Source organism: Geotrypetes seraphini, chromosome 14, assembly GCF_902459505.1.
Source record: "Geotrypetes seraphini chromosome 14, aGeoSer1.1, whole genome shotgun sequence".
Classification (NCBI taxonomy): domain Eukaryota; kingdom Metazoa; phylum Chordata; class Amphibia; order Gymnophiona; family Dermophiidae; genus Geotrypetes; species Geotrypetes seraphini.
This window is the reverse complement of record NC_047097.1, coordinates 27,080,990-27,096,748: the sequence shown is the minus strand read 5'-3', so window position 1 is coordinate 27,096,748 and position 15,759 is coordinate 27,080,990. Positions and strand designations below refer to the sequence as shown.

Here is a 15,759-nt window from a genome sequence, read left to right as displayed (position 1 = left end):
AAAGAAGCAGCTTGGCCAAAACTCCTCTGCCCCATCCCCAGAACCCACTTATAGCATTCTTTTTCCCATTATTTGTGTACGTCTGACTTATACGAGACTCGAAACTAGGGCATTAGGTATGTATAACAATATATATTTCATGGCAGGGACATGTGTATTTGCAGTTAGAACGGTGAGTCTGTAAGGCATGAGATTAATATATGGATTTTAGTTACAAATTGTACTACTAGGGGTGGGATATTGCAAATCTAGAACAGGTAGATTGTTTTAATAAGTGACGAGTGAACATAACATCTTTGCTGTGTTACAGTGAAACAAACTGATATTTTGTCCAGGATGATGATAAATGCTTAAATTCTGTGTAATGGCTTAATTGTTTCAATAGACAAGTTGGTTTCTAGAAGAAGGGCATGGCTTTGATGATGCAGCCAGGGATGGAAATACATTTAGAAACTATAAGTTCAGGCAAACATTTTCAGGATAATGTTTTTTACTTGTGGGATTTTTTTCTGAATTGTAGGCACCTTGGCCCAGATTTTGTAAATGGCGCTATTATCGGCGGCTGCCAGTCGCTTGTCAGTCACGCAATAGCGCCGTTTACAGAATCATAGCTATGAAAAGTAGGTGACAAACATGTGCATTTATATTACGTAGGTATTTAAACGTCTCTCTCATATCGCCCCTCTCCCGTCTTTCCTCCAAAGTATACAGATTGAGTTCTTTAAGTCTGTCCCCATATGCCTTATCATGAAGACCACACACCATTTTAGTAGCCTTAATATTTATCTGCAGAAATGTCTCATCTCCAGTAGCAAAAAGTTCATAGCAGGAATCCATGTCTTGACGTTATAACCACAGCAATCTGTATAAATCAATGTTCGCTCTCAGGATCACCTTCATAACAGTCCATAGATTTCCCGGATCACCTTCATAACAGTCCATTTTGAATATTGGAAGTGGATTATGGGACTTTGAAAAATTTAAAAACTGATAATGGAGTTTTTTTAGACCGAGGATGTATTTCCTATAACAGCTTTGAAGCTGACAGAGAGATATCCAGGAGATACCTGGAAATATTGAGGTCTTTTTCTCCATTTGTTTTGTATGATTAGCTTTCAGAAGTATTTTATCCCTTTCTCTGGTATATAGTGATTATTTTTTGGTGAATTGAGGTATGAAAAGTAGATGACAGGATTTTCAAGGCCTACCTTTCACGAGAATCACTTCCACAGAGGCATCTTACAACACCTAACGCCACTTCTAGCATTAACCACCCCTTTGGTAGCATTAGACACAGTAAGGTGCTTCTGTAGGCATAACGGTGCTCCATTTTTTAATGGCATTTTAATCGGCACAGACAATGGACCGATTAAACCAATTAAGTTAGGTGATGGGAGGGTGCCTACCGCCTGGTTTAGGGCGATGTTTTTAGAATCGGGCCCCATGTGCCAAGTTCTAGGTGCCTGAGTGATCTGGCTGCTGAAACTTTTGCAGTCCTGGATATAGCTACATAGCCTGTCATCAGAAGGATTTTCTGTTTTACAATATTAGTTGTGTTAATTTCCAAGGCTGCTGTTCTAGATTTTTTAACTGGGTGGGTAGGGAAGTTTTAGTTGGGCAGATGAGGAAGACCAAAAATGGTCTTTATTTATCTATTTGGATTTATTAACTGCCTTTATGAAGAGATTCACCCAAGGCGGTGTACAGCAAGTACAACTCACAACTCAACATAAAACTTTCAAGTTTGTTTACAGCATAACAGTAGCAAAAAGACCACATATTGTATAAACAAATGAGAGAGAAACTCAAAATCAGCAAATTGAAACTTAATAATAGGACTACCATGAAACAGTTTCAAAAATATACTTATAACAGCACTGAAATTCAAATGAAAGAGGTAATACAATGTCAGCGTAATACTTATGTAACAACTAATAAGTATTACTAAATATAAAAATGGTGGCAGTGAGTAAATAAATAACAAATAGAATTGCTCCACAACTAATAAGTACACATTAGAACTTTCAAATAACATAGATACAGTATAATCCCGTTATACCGTACTTGCTTATAACGAAACCTCGCATATAGCGGACGAGGTCTCGGCCGAGCGTCATTATAAACATACAGAAAATCATCGGATATAGCAGACTTGCATATAACAGACTTTCGGAAATACCAGACAACTATTTTGGTCCCTAGACCCACTTTTAGCTGTAGTTTTATTCAGCTATAAGGGACACGCAGGCTACACCTACAAGGCACGTGGCATGCCGATGCTATAGTATCAATTCTGGTTTGCAATCATTTCATGTCATACCAATATTTTGCTGAGTTTTGTTATTGATGTTGCTGATATGCTTGTGCAGTGAATGTTGTTCATCAATTTACATTGTTTCAAGTTGCCCTAAATAAATTAAAAAAAAAAAAAAAAGCAACTCTGGATATAACAGACTGTTTTTCCAGGTCCCTTGAAGGCTGTTATAGTGGGATTATACTGTATAACACTAATGCTTTTCCACAATACAGCTTATCCTATAGCTCAGTGTTCTTCAACATTTTTGCACCTATGGACTGGCAGAAATAAAAGAAGTAATTTGTGGACCGGCAAACTACTAAGACTGAAATAAAAAACGCCATCGCCGCCCCATCCCCGCGAGCTCGGTCCCCGCAAGCCATCTGATCTCATCTGCACAAGCCTCCAAATAGTTAGGATTTTATATTGAACGTATTTTATTAAAAGCATAAAAAGAAACAATATTCTGTACAATTGCTATTTTATAAATACAAATAATACAGAGCAAGGATCAACAAAACCCCTGTCTCCCCTCCCCTTCACATATATCCCCCTCTACTATCAAGAAAACTGAATAAGCCAAATTATTACAGAATGCTACACAGAAATATCATGCTAACAGTATTAAAGTTTTGGATGTAGAACCAGGCTTTTACCTGCTTGCTGAAGTAGAGATAGTCTGGAGTTAGATGCAGCCCCTCTGGGAGTAAATTCTGGAGTGTTGGGGCTCCTCCTGATAAGGCTCGCTGGCGAGTGTCACATCATCCATCTTCTTTTGATGAGGGTATAGTTAGTGATGCTCCTTGAGAGGACCACGGGGATTTAAAAGGTGTGTGTAAAGGGTTAGCTTATTCTTTAAGTGTTCTGGGCCATTTTGTCTGAGGACCTTGAAAATCAAGTACAGAGATTTAAATGTATCCCCGTAAAGTTCCGGTACCCAGTGTAGTTTTTGCAGGAAGGATATAATGTGGCCACATCGCTTTCAGCCTTCTATCAGGCGTGCTGCAGCATTCTGAATTAGTTGCAGCTGATGCAAGCTCTCTTGTTAGACCAGTGTATTACAGTAGTCTAGTCATGATATTATCCCAGGACAAGCAGGCATGATATTCTCACATGTGGGTGACGTCATCTACGGAGCCCCGATGCGGAAGCATTTTCAAGGAAACTTGATTGAAGATTTAAGTTTGCTTTGCTGCTCCACGCATGCGTGCCTTCCTGCTCCACTAGGGGGTGCGCCTGGTCGACATGGACCCCAACTTGCAGGACCGGTTGGCTAACCTCCCCTGCGTGGGTAAACTGTTCGATGACACCATCGAGGCGGCTACAAAACGCCTCTCCGAACACGACTGCCAACTCTAGGAGGATGTGGTGCTGAGAACCTTGAACTACAAAGAAATGTATATCAGTACCAGTATGTGTCACTTAAGGAAAACTTGTGTTGTAAAATCTTGCACTGTACCTATGGCAAATCCAACCTGTAAACTGTGTCTTATTAGGATAAAACTTGTACAGAAAATCTTGCACTGTAAGGATGACTATGTCAAATTGTTACAGGTACACTGTATATTAGGAATATTAATATTAGACCCCTGTTGGGATAAAAACTTGTACTGAAATTATGTATATTTAACCTGTAACCCATTCTGAACTCTGGGGACAACGGGTTAGAAAACGAATAGGAGAAATAATTGAAATCGGTTCTGGTAGAGCACAGGAATCAGTCTCTCTCCAAGGATGACTGAATTCAGTAGGTTTCTGTATAAAACCCATGCCTTTTTCTGCCGCAGTGGAAATGTTGATAAGGGAGACAACATTCAGGAGAAGATTATCTTTATCCCCCTCTTTTACAAAACTGCGATAGCAGTTTCCAGCGCGGGAAGCCGCGCTGAATGGCCTGCACTGCTCCCGACGCACATAGGAACTCGGTGAGCGTCGGGAGCAGCGCGGGCCATTCAGGGCGGCTATTGCAGTTTCGTAAAAGGAGGCATTAGTTTCTAGTAACCATGAGTTCTTGGGACTAAGAAAAGTAAGAGATGGTGGTTTTCTGTTTTTAAGGAAAATAAAACTCCAAGAACCAGCGTTCTTCCAGCGAAGAAGGAATTCAGTTCCATAAAATGGTCTCGCATTTAACAGCTCCGAGGTGATTCCTATAGATCTGCTGACAAATCCCCACCTTTTACATAGCTGCATTAGGCTTTTTTTATCACCGGCCACTGTGCTATTAACTCGGACGCTCATAGGAATTTTATGAGCATTAGAGCTAATACCGCCATAGCCGTCAATAAAAAAGCCTAACATTGCTTTGTAAAATGTGTGTGTATGGGGGGGGGGGAGATATATTAGGAAGTAACAGGTATGATACTGAATATTTTTCATCGGTTTGTTTTCCAGAAGCCCAAAAGTAACTTGAAGGAACTGAACTCAAAATGCTTGTTTCTTTATATAGCATGCTCTGTTGACCGGTTCTGTGATAACCACCAACCTTTTGTTTAAAATGTTTTTCTGAATGTATTTGTTCCATAGTTCATGTTTTTTGTTTGCCTTTCTATGCATCCTCTTGGACAAACTTTCAGATCTGAAACATAATTCCAAGAGAGGGGAAAACTAATTGTGACTTTCTAAATTAAAGTAGTAGACAAGTGTAAAAACAGGATGGGGCGAATGGAATTGGTAAGCGTTCATGAATTTGATGCATTTTACAGTGCTAACACCATAACACCTTTTTTTGTCAAACAGTTAGCTAATACGAGTAATAGCTCCAGAAAAATCTATCATTTATGCACTGATCTCTTAAGTACTGAATTGGTTGACGTTGTGTGCTTTCATTTTGGATTTCCCTTATGCTCATGAGCTGTGAGGAGATTTGGTTCACATCTTTCAAATTCTTGTAATTCGGAGACCTCTTCTTGATCTAGGGCAACGAATGGACCCCAGTGGAAGTCAGCTGGATCCGGATTTCTCTCAGCAGGACACACCTTGTCTGATTGTTGAGGACTCCCAGCCTGAAAGTGCTATAACTGAAGATGACACTGAGCGAGCAAAGTTTGGCTTACTAGCACGTCACATTTCACAACTGCAGGCTGGAGTGGAGAGCCCTGTGTTGGTAAGCTATGGAGATGTACAGGGAGCAAAGGTCCATTAAGTCCAGCATCCTGTTTACAGCTGACCAATCCAGATCACAAATGTCCAGCAGGATCCCAAAGAGTAGATCCATTTCTGGTTGCTTATACTTAGGAATAAGCAGTGACTTTATGATGTACATCGCTGCATATGCCTAGTAACGCTATAAAAATGATAAGCAGTAGTACTGTGTTTTCCCTGAAAAGAAGACCGATCTCGAAAATAAGCCCTAAACATGATTTTTAAAGATGCTCCTAATATAAACCCTACCCCCAAAATAAGCCCTAGTTAAGAACGATCCTGAAGCCCCTCCTGAATGTCCCTGACACTCTCCGACTCCATCCTTGACACACGGGTTGCTTCGTGGTCTTCCCTGCTGGGATTGGGCCTTCCCTCTGTCTTCTATCCCTCCCTCCCATCCCCCTGTGCAGCAGAACCCCAGTGACCCTCCCGCCTGAAATTGAAATACCTCTGCTCCGAGGTCTCCAAAAACAGCAGCGGCAGCAGTGCTCTGAACAGGCTGCTTCGCGGCCTTCTCCACCGGGACCTCCCTCTGTCATGTCACTGATGACATCATCATTGATGCAGCTGAGAGAAGGCCGCAAAACAGCCCGTTCTGAGCGCTGCCGCCACTGCTGTTTTTGGAAGCCTCAGAGCTGAGGTATGTCAGTCTCACGGTGGGAGGGTCGGTGGGGTTCTGCTGCACAGGGGGATGGGAGGGAGGGATAGAAAGATATCCCCAAAAATAAGCCCTAATACGTTTTTTGGACCCCAAATTAATATGACACTCTTAATTTCGGGGAAACACAGTAGTAGTAGTCAAGTCTACCTGACTAATAGTGTATGGGATATTGAGTAACCTTTTCAATCAATATGTGGTGGCTACCTTAAGAACATGAGAGAGAGGGAGTCTGGGAAGGTTCTTCTTTATTGCCTCAGAAAATTGTGTTCACGAATAGCTTTGTAAGTTGTGCTTGGTCTTTGGTGGTACTGCGACTGCAATTTTTCTCCAAACTTGGTGTTACAGGAACTAAGCAGCAGCAAAACGTAGTCATGTGGGATAGTTTTGAGAATAGGGAAAAAAGAATGGAAGAGGTGAGGAAAGTAAGTGTGTGTCTGTGGTTCAGTAATCTCTATAGTTGTTTTGGGATCTATTTGGATGAAAGTAGTTCTTATAAGAACAAAAAGTGGTGTGAATAACATAACTGTGTGTCCTTACAGAAGCCCTTATCTAACCCTCAGAGCAGCAATGCACTGACTGGAGGAAGAGAAGAAGACAGTAGGGTCTTCACTGAGCCACTGAAGGAGAACCAGACAACAGGTGAGGGGGAGGTATGAACACTTTTCTAATGGTGACAGTATTCTGAGGAGGGGGAGGCACAAAGTTCAGCACTTTCTGTCAGCTATGGAGGACGTGTTCTGCTGCAGTGTTTTAAGACCCTATGCTGAATAACAAGAAGAGTTGCTGGTACTGGAGTAGACTAAACTACAGTTTCTGGTGGAATTCTCTGTGTCACATACAGGGCTGTGGAGTCGGTAGATAAATGTTCCGACTCCTCAGTTTTTTGTACTTCAGACTCCGACTCCAGGTACCCGAAATTTCCTCCGACTCCTCGACTCCGACTCCACAGCACTGGTTAATTTTCAGATCGTTAAAATGGAATGTCAAGTTGAGAGAAATGAGCATTTTCGACACCACCTTCTTTTCGCTTTTAATCAAGGTTCTAAGGCCGCAGAAGCTGCTCGCAACATTTGTGCTGTGTATATAGTGGGTGCTATAGCTGAAAGAATCGCTCGTGATTGGTATGCCAAGTTCAAAAATGGAGTCATAGAAACATAGAATATGACGGCAGAAAAGGGCTATAGCCCATCAAGTCTGCCCACTCCAATGAACCACCCCCCTGACTTTACTCCCTTAGAGATCCCACGTGAATGTCCCATTTTCTCTTAAAATCTGACACGCTGCTGGCCTTAATCACCTGCAGAGGTAGACTGTTCCAATGATCGACCACCCTTTCTGTGAAGAAGTATTTCCTGGAATCACCTCGAAATTTCCCTCCCCTGATTTTCAGCGGATGCCCTCTGGTGGTCGAATGACCTATAGGACAGAAGATATCATCTTCCACTTCGATACGGCCCGTGACATATTTGAACGTCTCAATCATGTCCCCCCTCTCTCTTCGCTCCTCTAGTGAGTACACCGCTTAGAACCTAACGGATGTAGCGGTATATAAGAAATAAATTACATTACATTACATTACAGCTGTAACTTATTTAGCCTTTCTTTATACGTGAGATCCCTGAGTCCCGAGACCAGCCTGGTGGCCATTCGCTGAACCGACTCAATTCGCCGCACATCTTTCCGGTAGTGTGGCCTCCAGAATTGAACACAATACTCCAAATGAGGTCTCACCATGGATCTGTACAGTGGCATCATCACTTCAGGTCTCCTGCTGACAAAACCCCTACGGATACAACCCATCATTTGCCTTGCCTTGGAGGAAGCCTTTTCCAGTTGATTGGCAGCCTTCATGTCATCACTAATGATCACCCCTAAATCACGTTCTGCCGTGGTCCTAGCCAAGGTCTCACCATTTAGGATGTAAGTTCTGCATGGATTTCCCTTACCCAGGTGCATTACTTTACACTTTTTAGCATTAAAGCATAGCTGCCAAGTCGATGACCACTGTTCCAGTAGTACTAGGTCCTGCATCATACTGTCAGCAGATAAATGTCGGTAGATAAATGTTCCGACTCCTCAGTTTTTTGTACTTCTGACTCCGACTCCAGGTACCCGAAATTTCCTCCGACTCCGACTCCACAGCCCTGGTCATATATATGTATTTATAAGATGGAAAGAACGCTAGCCACACAGAAAGGAAATTTTAATAAATTTCAGGAGGTTTGGGGTCTATTAATAGAATATTGTAATGAGTAAATATCATTTTTCCCTTATTGGTACAATTGCAAAGTGAGGGGTGGGGGGAATTTCTAATCTTGTATTAAATATTTAGATTAACAGAAAAGATTATATAATATGATATATTTAATGAAATAGTAGGGATGGGAGGGAGGGTTTATATATTATAATTTAAGTTGATTATGATAGATAATCAAGTGATATTGTATAAGTTCAAATGTTATTTTCTGACACACTTGTTGTAAGATGTAAAAATGAATAAAGAATTAAAAAAATAAAAATAAAAAGTTATTTGCTTTGGAATGAAAAAAAGAAGGGTTGCTGGTTCCTTTATCAATGGTAAAGATGAGGGAAGCTGCCAGGATTAAATGTCAGGAAATGGAAAGCTGATGGCCTGAATTGGACAGTGTTAAATCCAGTGTCTGTGGTAGTGATGGGTAGATTGAGTAGGAGAAAGTTGCACATATCACAGTTGTTGGATGGGAGTTGGAGTCGGGTGGTAGTTGGTTAGAAAACTCTGCTGGCCCAAATATCAGAAGGGAATCACAAGCAGACCAGAGAAGGTTATCATGACGCTGTACCGGGCCATGTTATGCCCCACCTGGACTACTGCATCCAGCATTGGTCGCCGTACTTGAAGAAGGACACAGTACTACTCGAAAAGGTCCAGAGAAGAGCGACTAAAATGGTTAAGGGGCTGGAGGAGTTGCCGTACAGTGAGAGATTGGAGAAACTGGGCCTCTTCTCCCTTAAAAAGAGGAGACTGAGAGGGGACATGATCGAAACATTCAAGATAATGAAGGGAATAGACTTAGTAGATAAAGACAGGTTGTTCACCATCTACAAGGTAGGGAGAATAAGAAGTCACTCTCTCTAAAGTTAAAAGGGGACAGATTCCGTACAAACATAAGGAAGTTCTTCTTCATCAAGAGAGTTGATAGAAAACTGGAACGCTCTTCCAGAGTCTGTTATAGGGGAAAACACCCTCCAGGGATTCAAGATAAAGTTAGACAAGTTCCTGCTGAACAAGAATGTACACGCAGGTAAGGTAGTCTCAGGACACTGGTCTTTGACCTAAGAGCCGTCGCGTGAGCAGACTGCTGGGCATGATGGACCACTAGTCTGACCCAGCAGTGGCAATTCTTATGGTCTTATGAATGGGGGCTGGTAATCCCAGTGTCACAGTGGGGTGGGTTTGACTGCCATTCTTAATATCGCTTGGTGGTGTGGTGAACTGTTGGTCCTTATGTTTAGTAATGAGGAAGCAGGATGAAGTGCAGCGGGTCTCTGAGAGAAAATATTGACTCGTAAAAGGAAGAGGCTGTGAAGTAGCATGATATGTGTTGGATTCACCCAGAAATCTTTTGAAATAATTTGTGCTAACAGAATTCCATGACATTCTTTCAGATCCCATGGAAACATCTCCTCCCTCTGATGCCAACGGATGTCTTAGCCAGGTGATTGACAGGTTACCGTGCCTCAGCGGGAAGACCAGGTACTGAAACTGGAACAATTTTACTGTCTTGTGTGTTAATAAGATCAGACTTGCGGTTCTGTTCATGTTGACTAAAGGGCATCTTAGAAGCTCACATTGTTTAAACTTGTTTTAACTCCTTTCCTGACCCTTTAGCAAAACTGTTTATTTGAGAGGAATGCAGTAATACGACATGAGATGAACCTAAGAAAATGAGAAAGACAAGAAATCATCGTCTATACATCTATACAAAGGGCCATTGGGAAAGGGGGGATACATGAAATTAACAGGCATAGATGCTGATCAGTTAATAGGACTCACTTTATTTTGCCAGGTCCCCCAAAAGCCTGAGTAAAGAAGTGGCCCTTTTTTGTAAGGGACATTTTCCATGCATAACTTGAGTGGAAGAGTGTTCAAGGTGAGGACCAATACAATAGAACACGCTATAATGGTTAATTGTCAAATCTGGTAGGGATAGCAAATTGAAGGTTGTATAAGGAGCGTAGGGAATGAACTGATATGAGGAGTGATAAGATAAATACAAGGGATGCCAGTTTACAGTGCTTTTACCTGTTCTTTTTGACATTTTTCTAAGTGATATTGCTGAAGGTCTGGCTGGTAAGGTTTGCCTCTTTGTGGATGATAACCAATATCTGCGATAGGGTAGATATTCCTAGTGGAGTGGAAGAATGGTCTGGAATTTGACAACTGAAATTTAATGCTAAGAAATGCAGGGAAATGCAGTTGGAGTGCAAACATCCAACGAAGCGGTACAGTTTAGGAGGTGAAGACCTTTGTGCACAAAAAAAGAGCGGAACATGGGTGTAATCGTATGTGATGATCTTAAGGTGGCCAAACAGGTAGAAAAGACAACGGCGAAAGCTAGAAGGATGCTTGGGGGCATAGGGAGAAGAATAGCCAGTAGGAAAAAGGAGGCAGTGATGCCCCTGTATAAGACTGGTGAGACCCCATTTAGAATATTGTGTACAATTCTGGAGACTGCACCTTCAAAAAGATATAAACAGGATGGAATCGGTCCAGAGGAAGGCTACTAAAATGGTCGATGGTCTTCATTATAAAGCTCATAATGACATAACCATTGCCATACTGGGACAGACCGCATGCTCATCAAGCCCAGTATCCTTTTGCAAACAGTAGCCAACCCAGGTCACGAGTACTTGGCAAGGTCCCAAAGAGTAAAACATATTTTATGCTGCTTTATGCTAGGAATAAGCAGTAGATTTCCCCACATCCATCTTCCTCTAATGTCTGCAGGACTACAAAGGACAGAAAAGATTCAGAACAGGAAGCAGAAACCTTCTGTGTCCTGCACCCGAGAGACCCAGTTCCCTTTCTGTAGAGGGAGGAGAGGAGGGGCTTTATATCTGAGACTCTCGGGATCAGCTCACCCTCCTCCTGTCTTACTTATCTTTCCAGGAACAGGGAAATCTCCTGCCTGAATCCATCCTAGTAGCTGCAGAATTCAGAGGGAAACATTAGGGAAATGTCTGCCCTGGTTTCTGATCAGATCTCTGTCCAGTTCTTCCATCTGACTCCTTTCTCCATGGCACCTGTATTTCACTCCCTTTGATAATTACTCCCAGAGGACCTACGTCTAACTCAAGACTACCTCTACTTTAGGAAGCAGGTGAAAGCCTGGCTCTTCTCCCAAGCCTTTAATACATAGGGTGACTGACTATACACTCATTCCACACCTGGACTAACTTGCTACACACACTGTAACTTAGATCAGTTCTTTTTGTCTTGTTTAACAGTACAAAGAAGTTGTCTTGAGTTTAGCCCCTCCATCCATATATCTGCATTTGGTCCTTCAGGTATATGGTAAGCTGTAACGTAGTAACAGCAGAAACGGAGTGGACAACAGACCAGTGGAAACTTGGAAACAATCATCAGTCAGGCTTTATTGGACAGTGCTGTGATAAAGACATAAATGACTCGACACGAGTCGTGTTTTGTCCAACACGCCTGCATTGGTAGTGGCAGTTTGGTGCCTCTTTTAAGTCTTCTGCATTTGTGATTCCTTCACAGTTGAGTTGCCATTTGTTGCGTGAGCAATCTCGTGAGCCACTTTTAGTAGAGGCTGCACGGGCAGGAGTGCAGGAAGACTGTTCCTCCTCCAACTCACCGCTGGACCACCAAAGTTGTAAGGTAGGCCCAGGGAGAACCCTGTGGGTCTGGGAGGGGGATGCAGAGCTGGCTGGGGCAGGACACGACACCTCTCTTCAGGGACGAGGGGTATTGCTTCTGCCCCAGTTCACCACTGGACCAGTGCGTCCAGAGGTGAGGACACTGGGTTCAGAGCTGGATGGGAGGGAAGGGAGGAGCAAGGATGTTATGGGGAAGGGAGGGAAGAAAAGAGAGAAAAGATTACATGTACTTAATTATAAACCATCAGTTTATAACATTTTCCCCTAAAAAAAGGATGAAAAATGTTCTCGATTTATATTCGGATGGGTTTTATATTCAAGTATATACGGTGAAGTCACAGCACTAGAGTTTTTGCTTCTAGGCTATTGGTTAAAATTCCAGCTCAGAGAGCCTTAATGAAATGAGACTGAGGTCTTTGAGTTCTGGGACAGTAGCAGAAGAGTTTTGTGTGCTCTTGTTGGATTCCTTTGACTATGAATTCTGCTGCACACCTCAATCATTGAATTGTGACAATGGTAGGGAGAAAATTGTTTATTTTTAGCTGCTACCTTATTCTGTGTTTCTATGAATTAGGAATGAAAGGGAATAGCTTTTCCCATACCAGCAGACTTGAGTGCATTGGTATAGAATTACTTTTTAGTTGCTTAAGCAGGGACGTGCCATTCAGATGTTTCGTAACCCCCTTCTCCCACAGAGGTTCCTTTGTAAGCATTGTTTTTCCCAATTTGTTCCTCCTTTATTACTTTTGTTGACAGCGACTTTGCCAAAGAAGAGGAGGAGAAGGAAAATGATGCTACGAACACTACGCATTCACACCTTGTTGAAGGTAACTTTTTGTTTTCCAGTCTGGAGTAACCCCTCAAAGCATAGAAATTCAGAGCGAAGAGTATTTCTTTCTTAGTCTTCTAGGTTATAGCAGTACAAGCGTAAAAGCTGTCTGATCTGTGCAGTAAAATCTCAGAAGATGTCAGTGTGGTCGACTTGCTGATCTTTTCCTCAATTTTCTGTAAAAATTTCTCAAACTATATAGTAACATAACATAACATTATACTTATAGACCGCGTTACGAAAAAGTTCTACGCGGTTTACAAAAAATTATAAACATTAAACATAATCGTATATTTGAATGAGTCAACTAGTCAGGTATTTGGAGAAAAGATAGGTTTTTAGCTGTTTTCTAAAATGTCTGTAAGAAACAGCTGTGAGCAACAATGATCGAAATTCTTTTTCATGAGAAGCTGCCTGAGATGCTACAGAGTGATTTAGGAATTTCTTGCTTTCACAACCTTTTACAGAAGGGAAAATGAACAAATGTTGCCTAAAAGTTACATATTTTTGCAGACCTCTACATAAACTGTAGAACCATAAATCATTTAAAATAAAAGCAAAGTAAATCCAGGTACAGCTTATAAGGGCAGGAGAGAGAGCAATTTGCAACAGTACAGTTTTGTAATAGGTAAAGAGGCATTGCATTCACTATGTGAGCTAGTCAGGTCTAGAAGACAGCATCAAGATCTGTCAGTTGGTGTTACAGATTTGCAAGTTGCTTTTGATCTGTACTCCATAGAGTAGGGGGTGTCAAAGATCGAGTCGGGTTTTCAGGATTTCCCCAATGAATACGCATGAGATCTATTAGCATACAATGAAAGCAGTGCTTGCAAATAAATCTCATGCATATTCATTGGGGAAATCTTGAAAACCCGACTGGATTGCGGCCCTCGAGGAGGGACTTTGACACCCCTGCCATAGAGGCACGCTGCCCAGGCATCTGGAGCATGGGGTAGGCAATTCCGGTCCTCGAGAGCCACAGGCAGGTCAGGTTTTCAGGATGTCCACAATGAATATGTACGAGATGGATTTGCATGCACTGCCTCCTTGAGATGCAAATTTATCTCATGCATATTTATTGTGGATATCCTGAAAACTTGACCTGCCTGTGACTCTCGAGGACCGGAATTGCTCACCCCTGATCTAGAGAGAAGCCCTATATAATTCGCTAGCACAGGTGGTACAAGTAAGTTGCATATAACTTAATGGAGTTGCTTGAGGATATCGGCAGGTTGCTCACATATTGTTGTTGGGATCTTTTCTGTTTTTTTGATAATCTCTGTGGCTTGTGGAAGTGCTGAACTTTGCTTGAAAGTGTGTTTCTGCAGCAGTGTAATATTGGGGTAGATTACTTCTCGGGCTGCAGGAGCTCTGAAATGATGCAAATCACCTGGAGCAATGCCCAGCACACTGACAGCATAGTAGAGGTTTCTCGGGCTCCTGAAACTCTGGCAAGGGAGATGACAAGGCAAGAACACCAGAATGGTTACAACCAAGGCTGTTGTCTGGGCTCAGGCCTCTGGCATCAAGCCTAAGGAGCAGGCAGGTTCCAACTCAAGTCATAGGCCTCAGGATTAGACCTCTGTATCATAGAGGGCACAGCCTTAGAGTAGTGTAGATCAGCCAGCCATAGAGTAGAGCAGAACTGAACAGAACCATGGGGATGCTTCTTTATACCCTCTGGTCCTAGGGCTTATTTTAGAAGATGAGATGTTGATGCCTCCTGTTCTAACCTCTTGACCTGAGCATCTCCAGAAATACCTCCATGTCACCTTGGGAGGAATTCCAGTAATCTCAGCTCCTTGCTGGTAGCATCCAGAATGTTCAGGTACCACTATGGCTGGGGGTCATCTTGCCACCTCTGGGCATGGGGTTATGATGCAATTTCCAGTCCATGTTGCAGTAGCTCAGCGAGCTGCAGATGTAGGCCAAAGGTCATCCTTGCTTCAGGCATATATTTTTAATTCTGCAGCTCTGTGTAAAATCTATAGGTAGGGTTTAACCCTTATATAATAGAAATCCAAATTTGAAAAATATAAAACTTTGCAGCTAGATTTAGGTGCTTTAATACCTGTGTGATTTGAGTGCTAGGGTGAAGAATCCAATATATTTTCTATTTTTTCAAAGTTAGGGAGTAATTTGTGGAGATCAGGAGAGAGGGACAGATTTTTGGATAAATGTACCTTGCTCTACCAATATTGTATATATTTTTTGGAGATCTTCCCTCACTTGCTCAGTAATTCGAGGAGGGTAAAGATGACACCTTTCAAAAAATGTAAGGGCTAGTAATGTATGGGCTATTTCACATTATCTCTTTTTTATTTTGTTTTTCTCCTTCCTATTCTGGGAACATTGGAGAGTAGGCTTTAATAATTCAACTTTTCTTGACATATTAGAAACATTTTACATGTATTAGAAAATAAAATCTTAAATGAGGAGCCAAGGATATTTGACATCGAAGGCTGTAGTGCCATCTAGTGGTGGTACAATTTTGGAATATTCTAGAGCTTGAGTGATGCTTTTTATTCACTGTACATGACCGATCATGTTGCCTGCCTGTGTGACTCTCTTTGAATGTTATCTTTAACAGGTAAATAATTATTCTTCTGTCTGATTTCCTACTGTCTTTGCACCTAAATTTCAGTTACTATTTGTCACTTGGGAAGGCATCAGTCTGTGCATGACGTATTTATTTTGTATGTTAGATTCTGGCACGTCGCAACTGGCTTTTGGAGCCCTAGAGCTGTCGCAGAGCCAGAATTTAGAGGATCACAGCAGCTTAAACAAAGACAGTGTTGGTGAACAGGCACGGTCTATGTGTGACAACTCCAATGCTTTTGGAGCTAGAAGAGAAGATTCTAAAGGTAAGAGAACAGCAACGTCTCTTCTGTTGAATTCATCTTATTCTCTTGTAGGCACAGCTGCTTCTCTGGATGAGGGTCTATGACTGCT

The 15,759-nt window shown here is 42.0% G+C and overlaps 1 protein-coding gene across 10 annotated transcripts in view; it reads left to right on the top strand.

Annotated features, from left to right (window-relative positions):
• Nucleotides 1-15,759, top strand: part of TP53BP1 (tumor protein p53 binding protein 1) — a 91,253-nt gene that overhangs the window by 13,794 nt on the left and 61,700 nt on the right. For 8 of the 10 annotated variants that reach the window (XM_033920075.1, XM_033920078.1, XM_033920079.1 and 5 more), the window contains exons 2-6: nt 5,212-5,399; nt 6,638-6,737; nt 9,744-9,831; nt 12,735-12,805; nt 15,513-15,671. In XM_033920075.1, coding sequence (XP_033775966.1) covers nt 5,220-5,399; nt 6,638-6,737; nt 9,744-9,831; nt 12,735-12,805; nt 15,513-15,671 — 598 coding nt within the window. In that variant the 5' untranslated portion in view covers nt 5,212-5,219. Of the gene's footprint in view, nt 1-5,211; nt 5,400-6,637; nt 6,749-9,743; nt 9,832-12,734; nt 12,806-15,512; nt 15,672-15,759 lie in introns of those variants that run through there. The other 2 variants (XM_033920080.1, XM_033920082.1) reach the window with 2 other exon arrangements.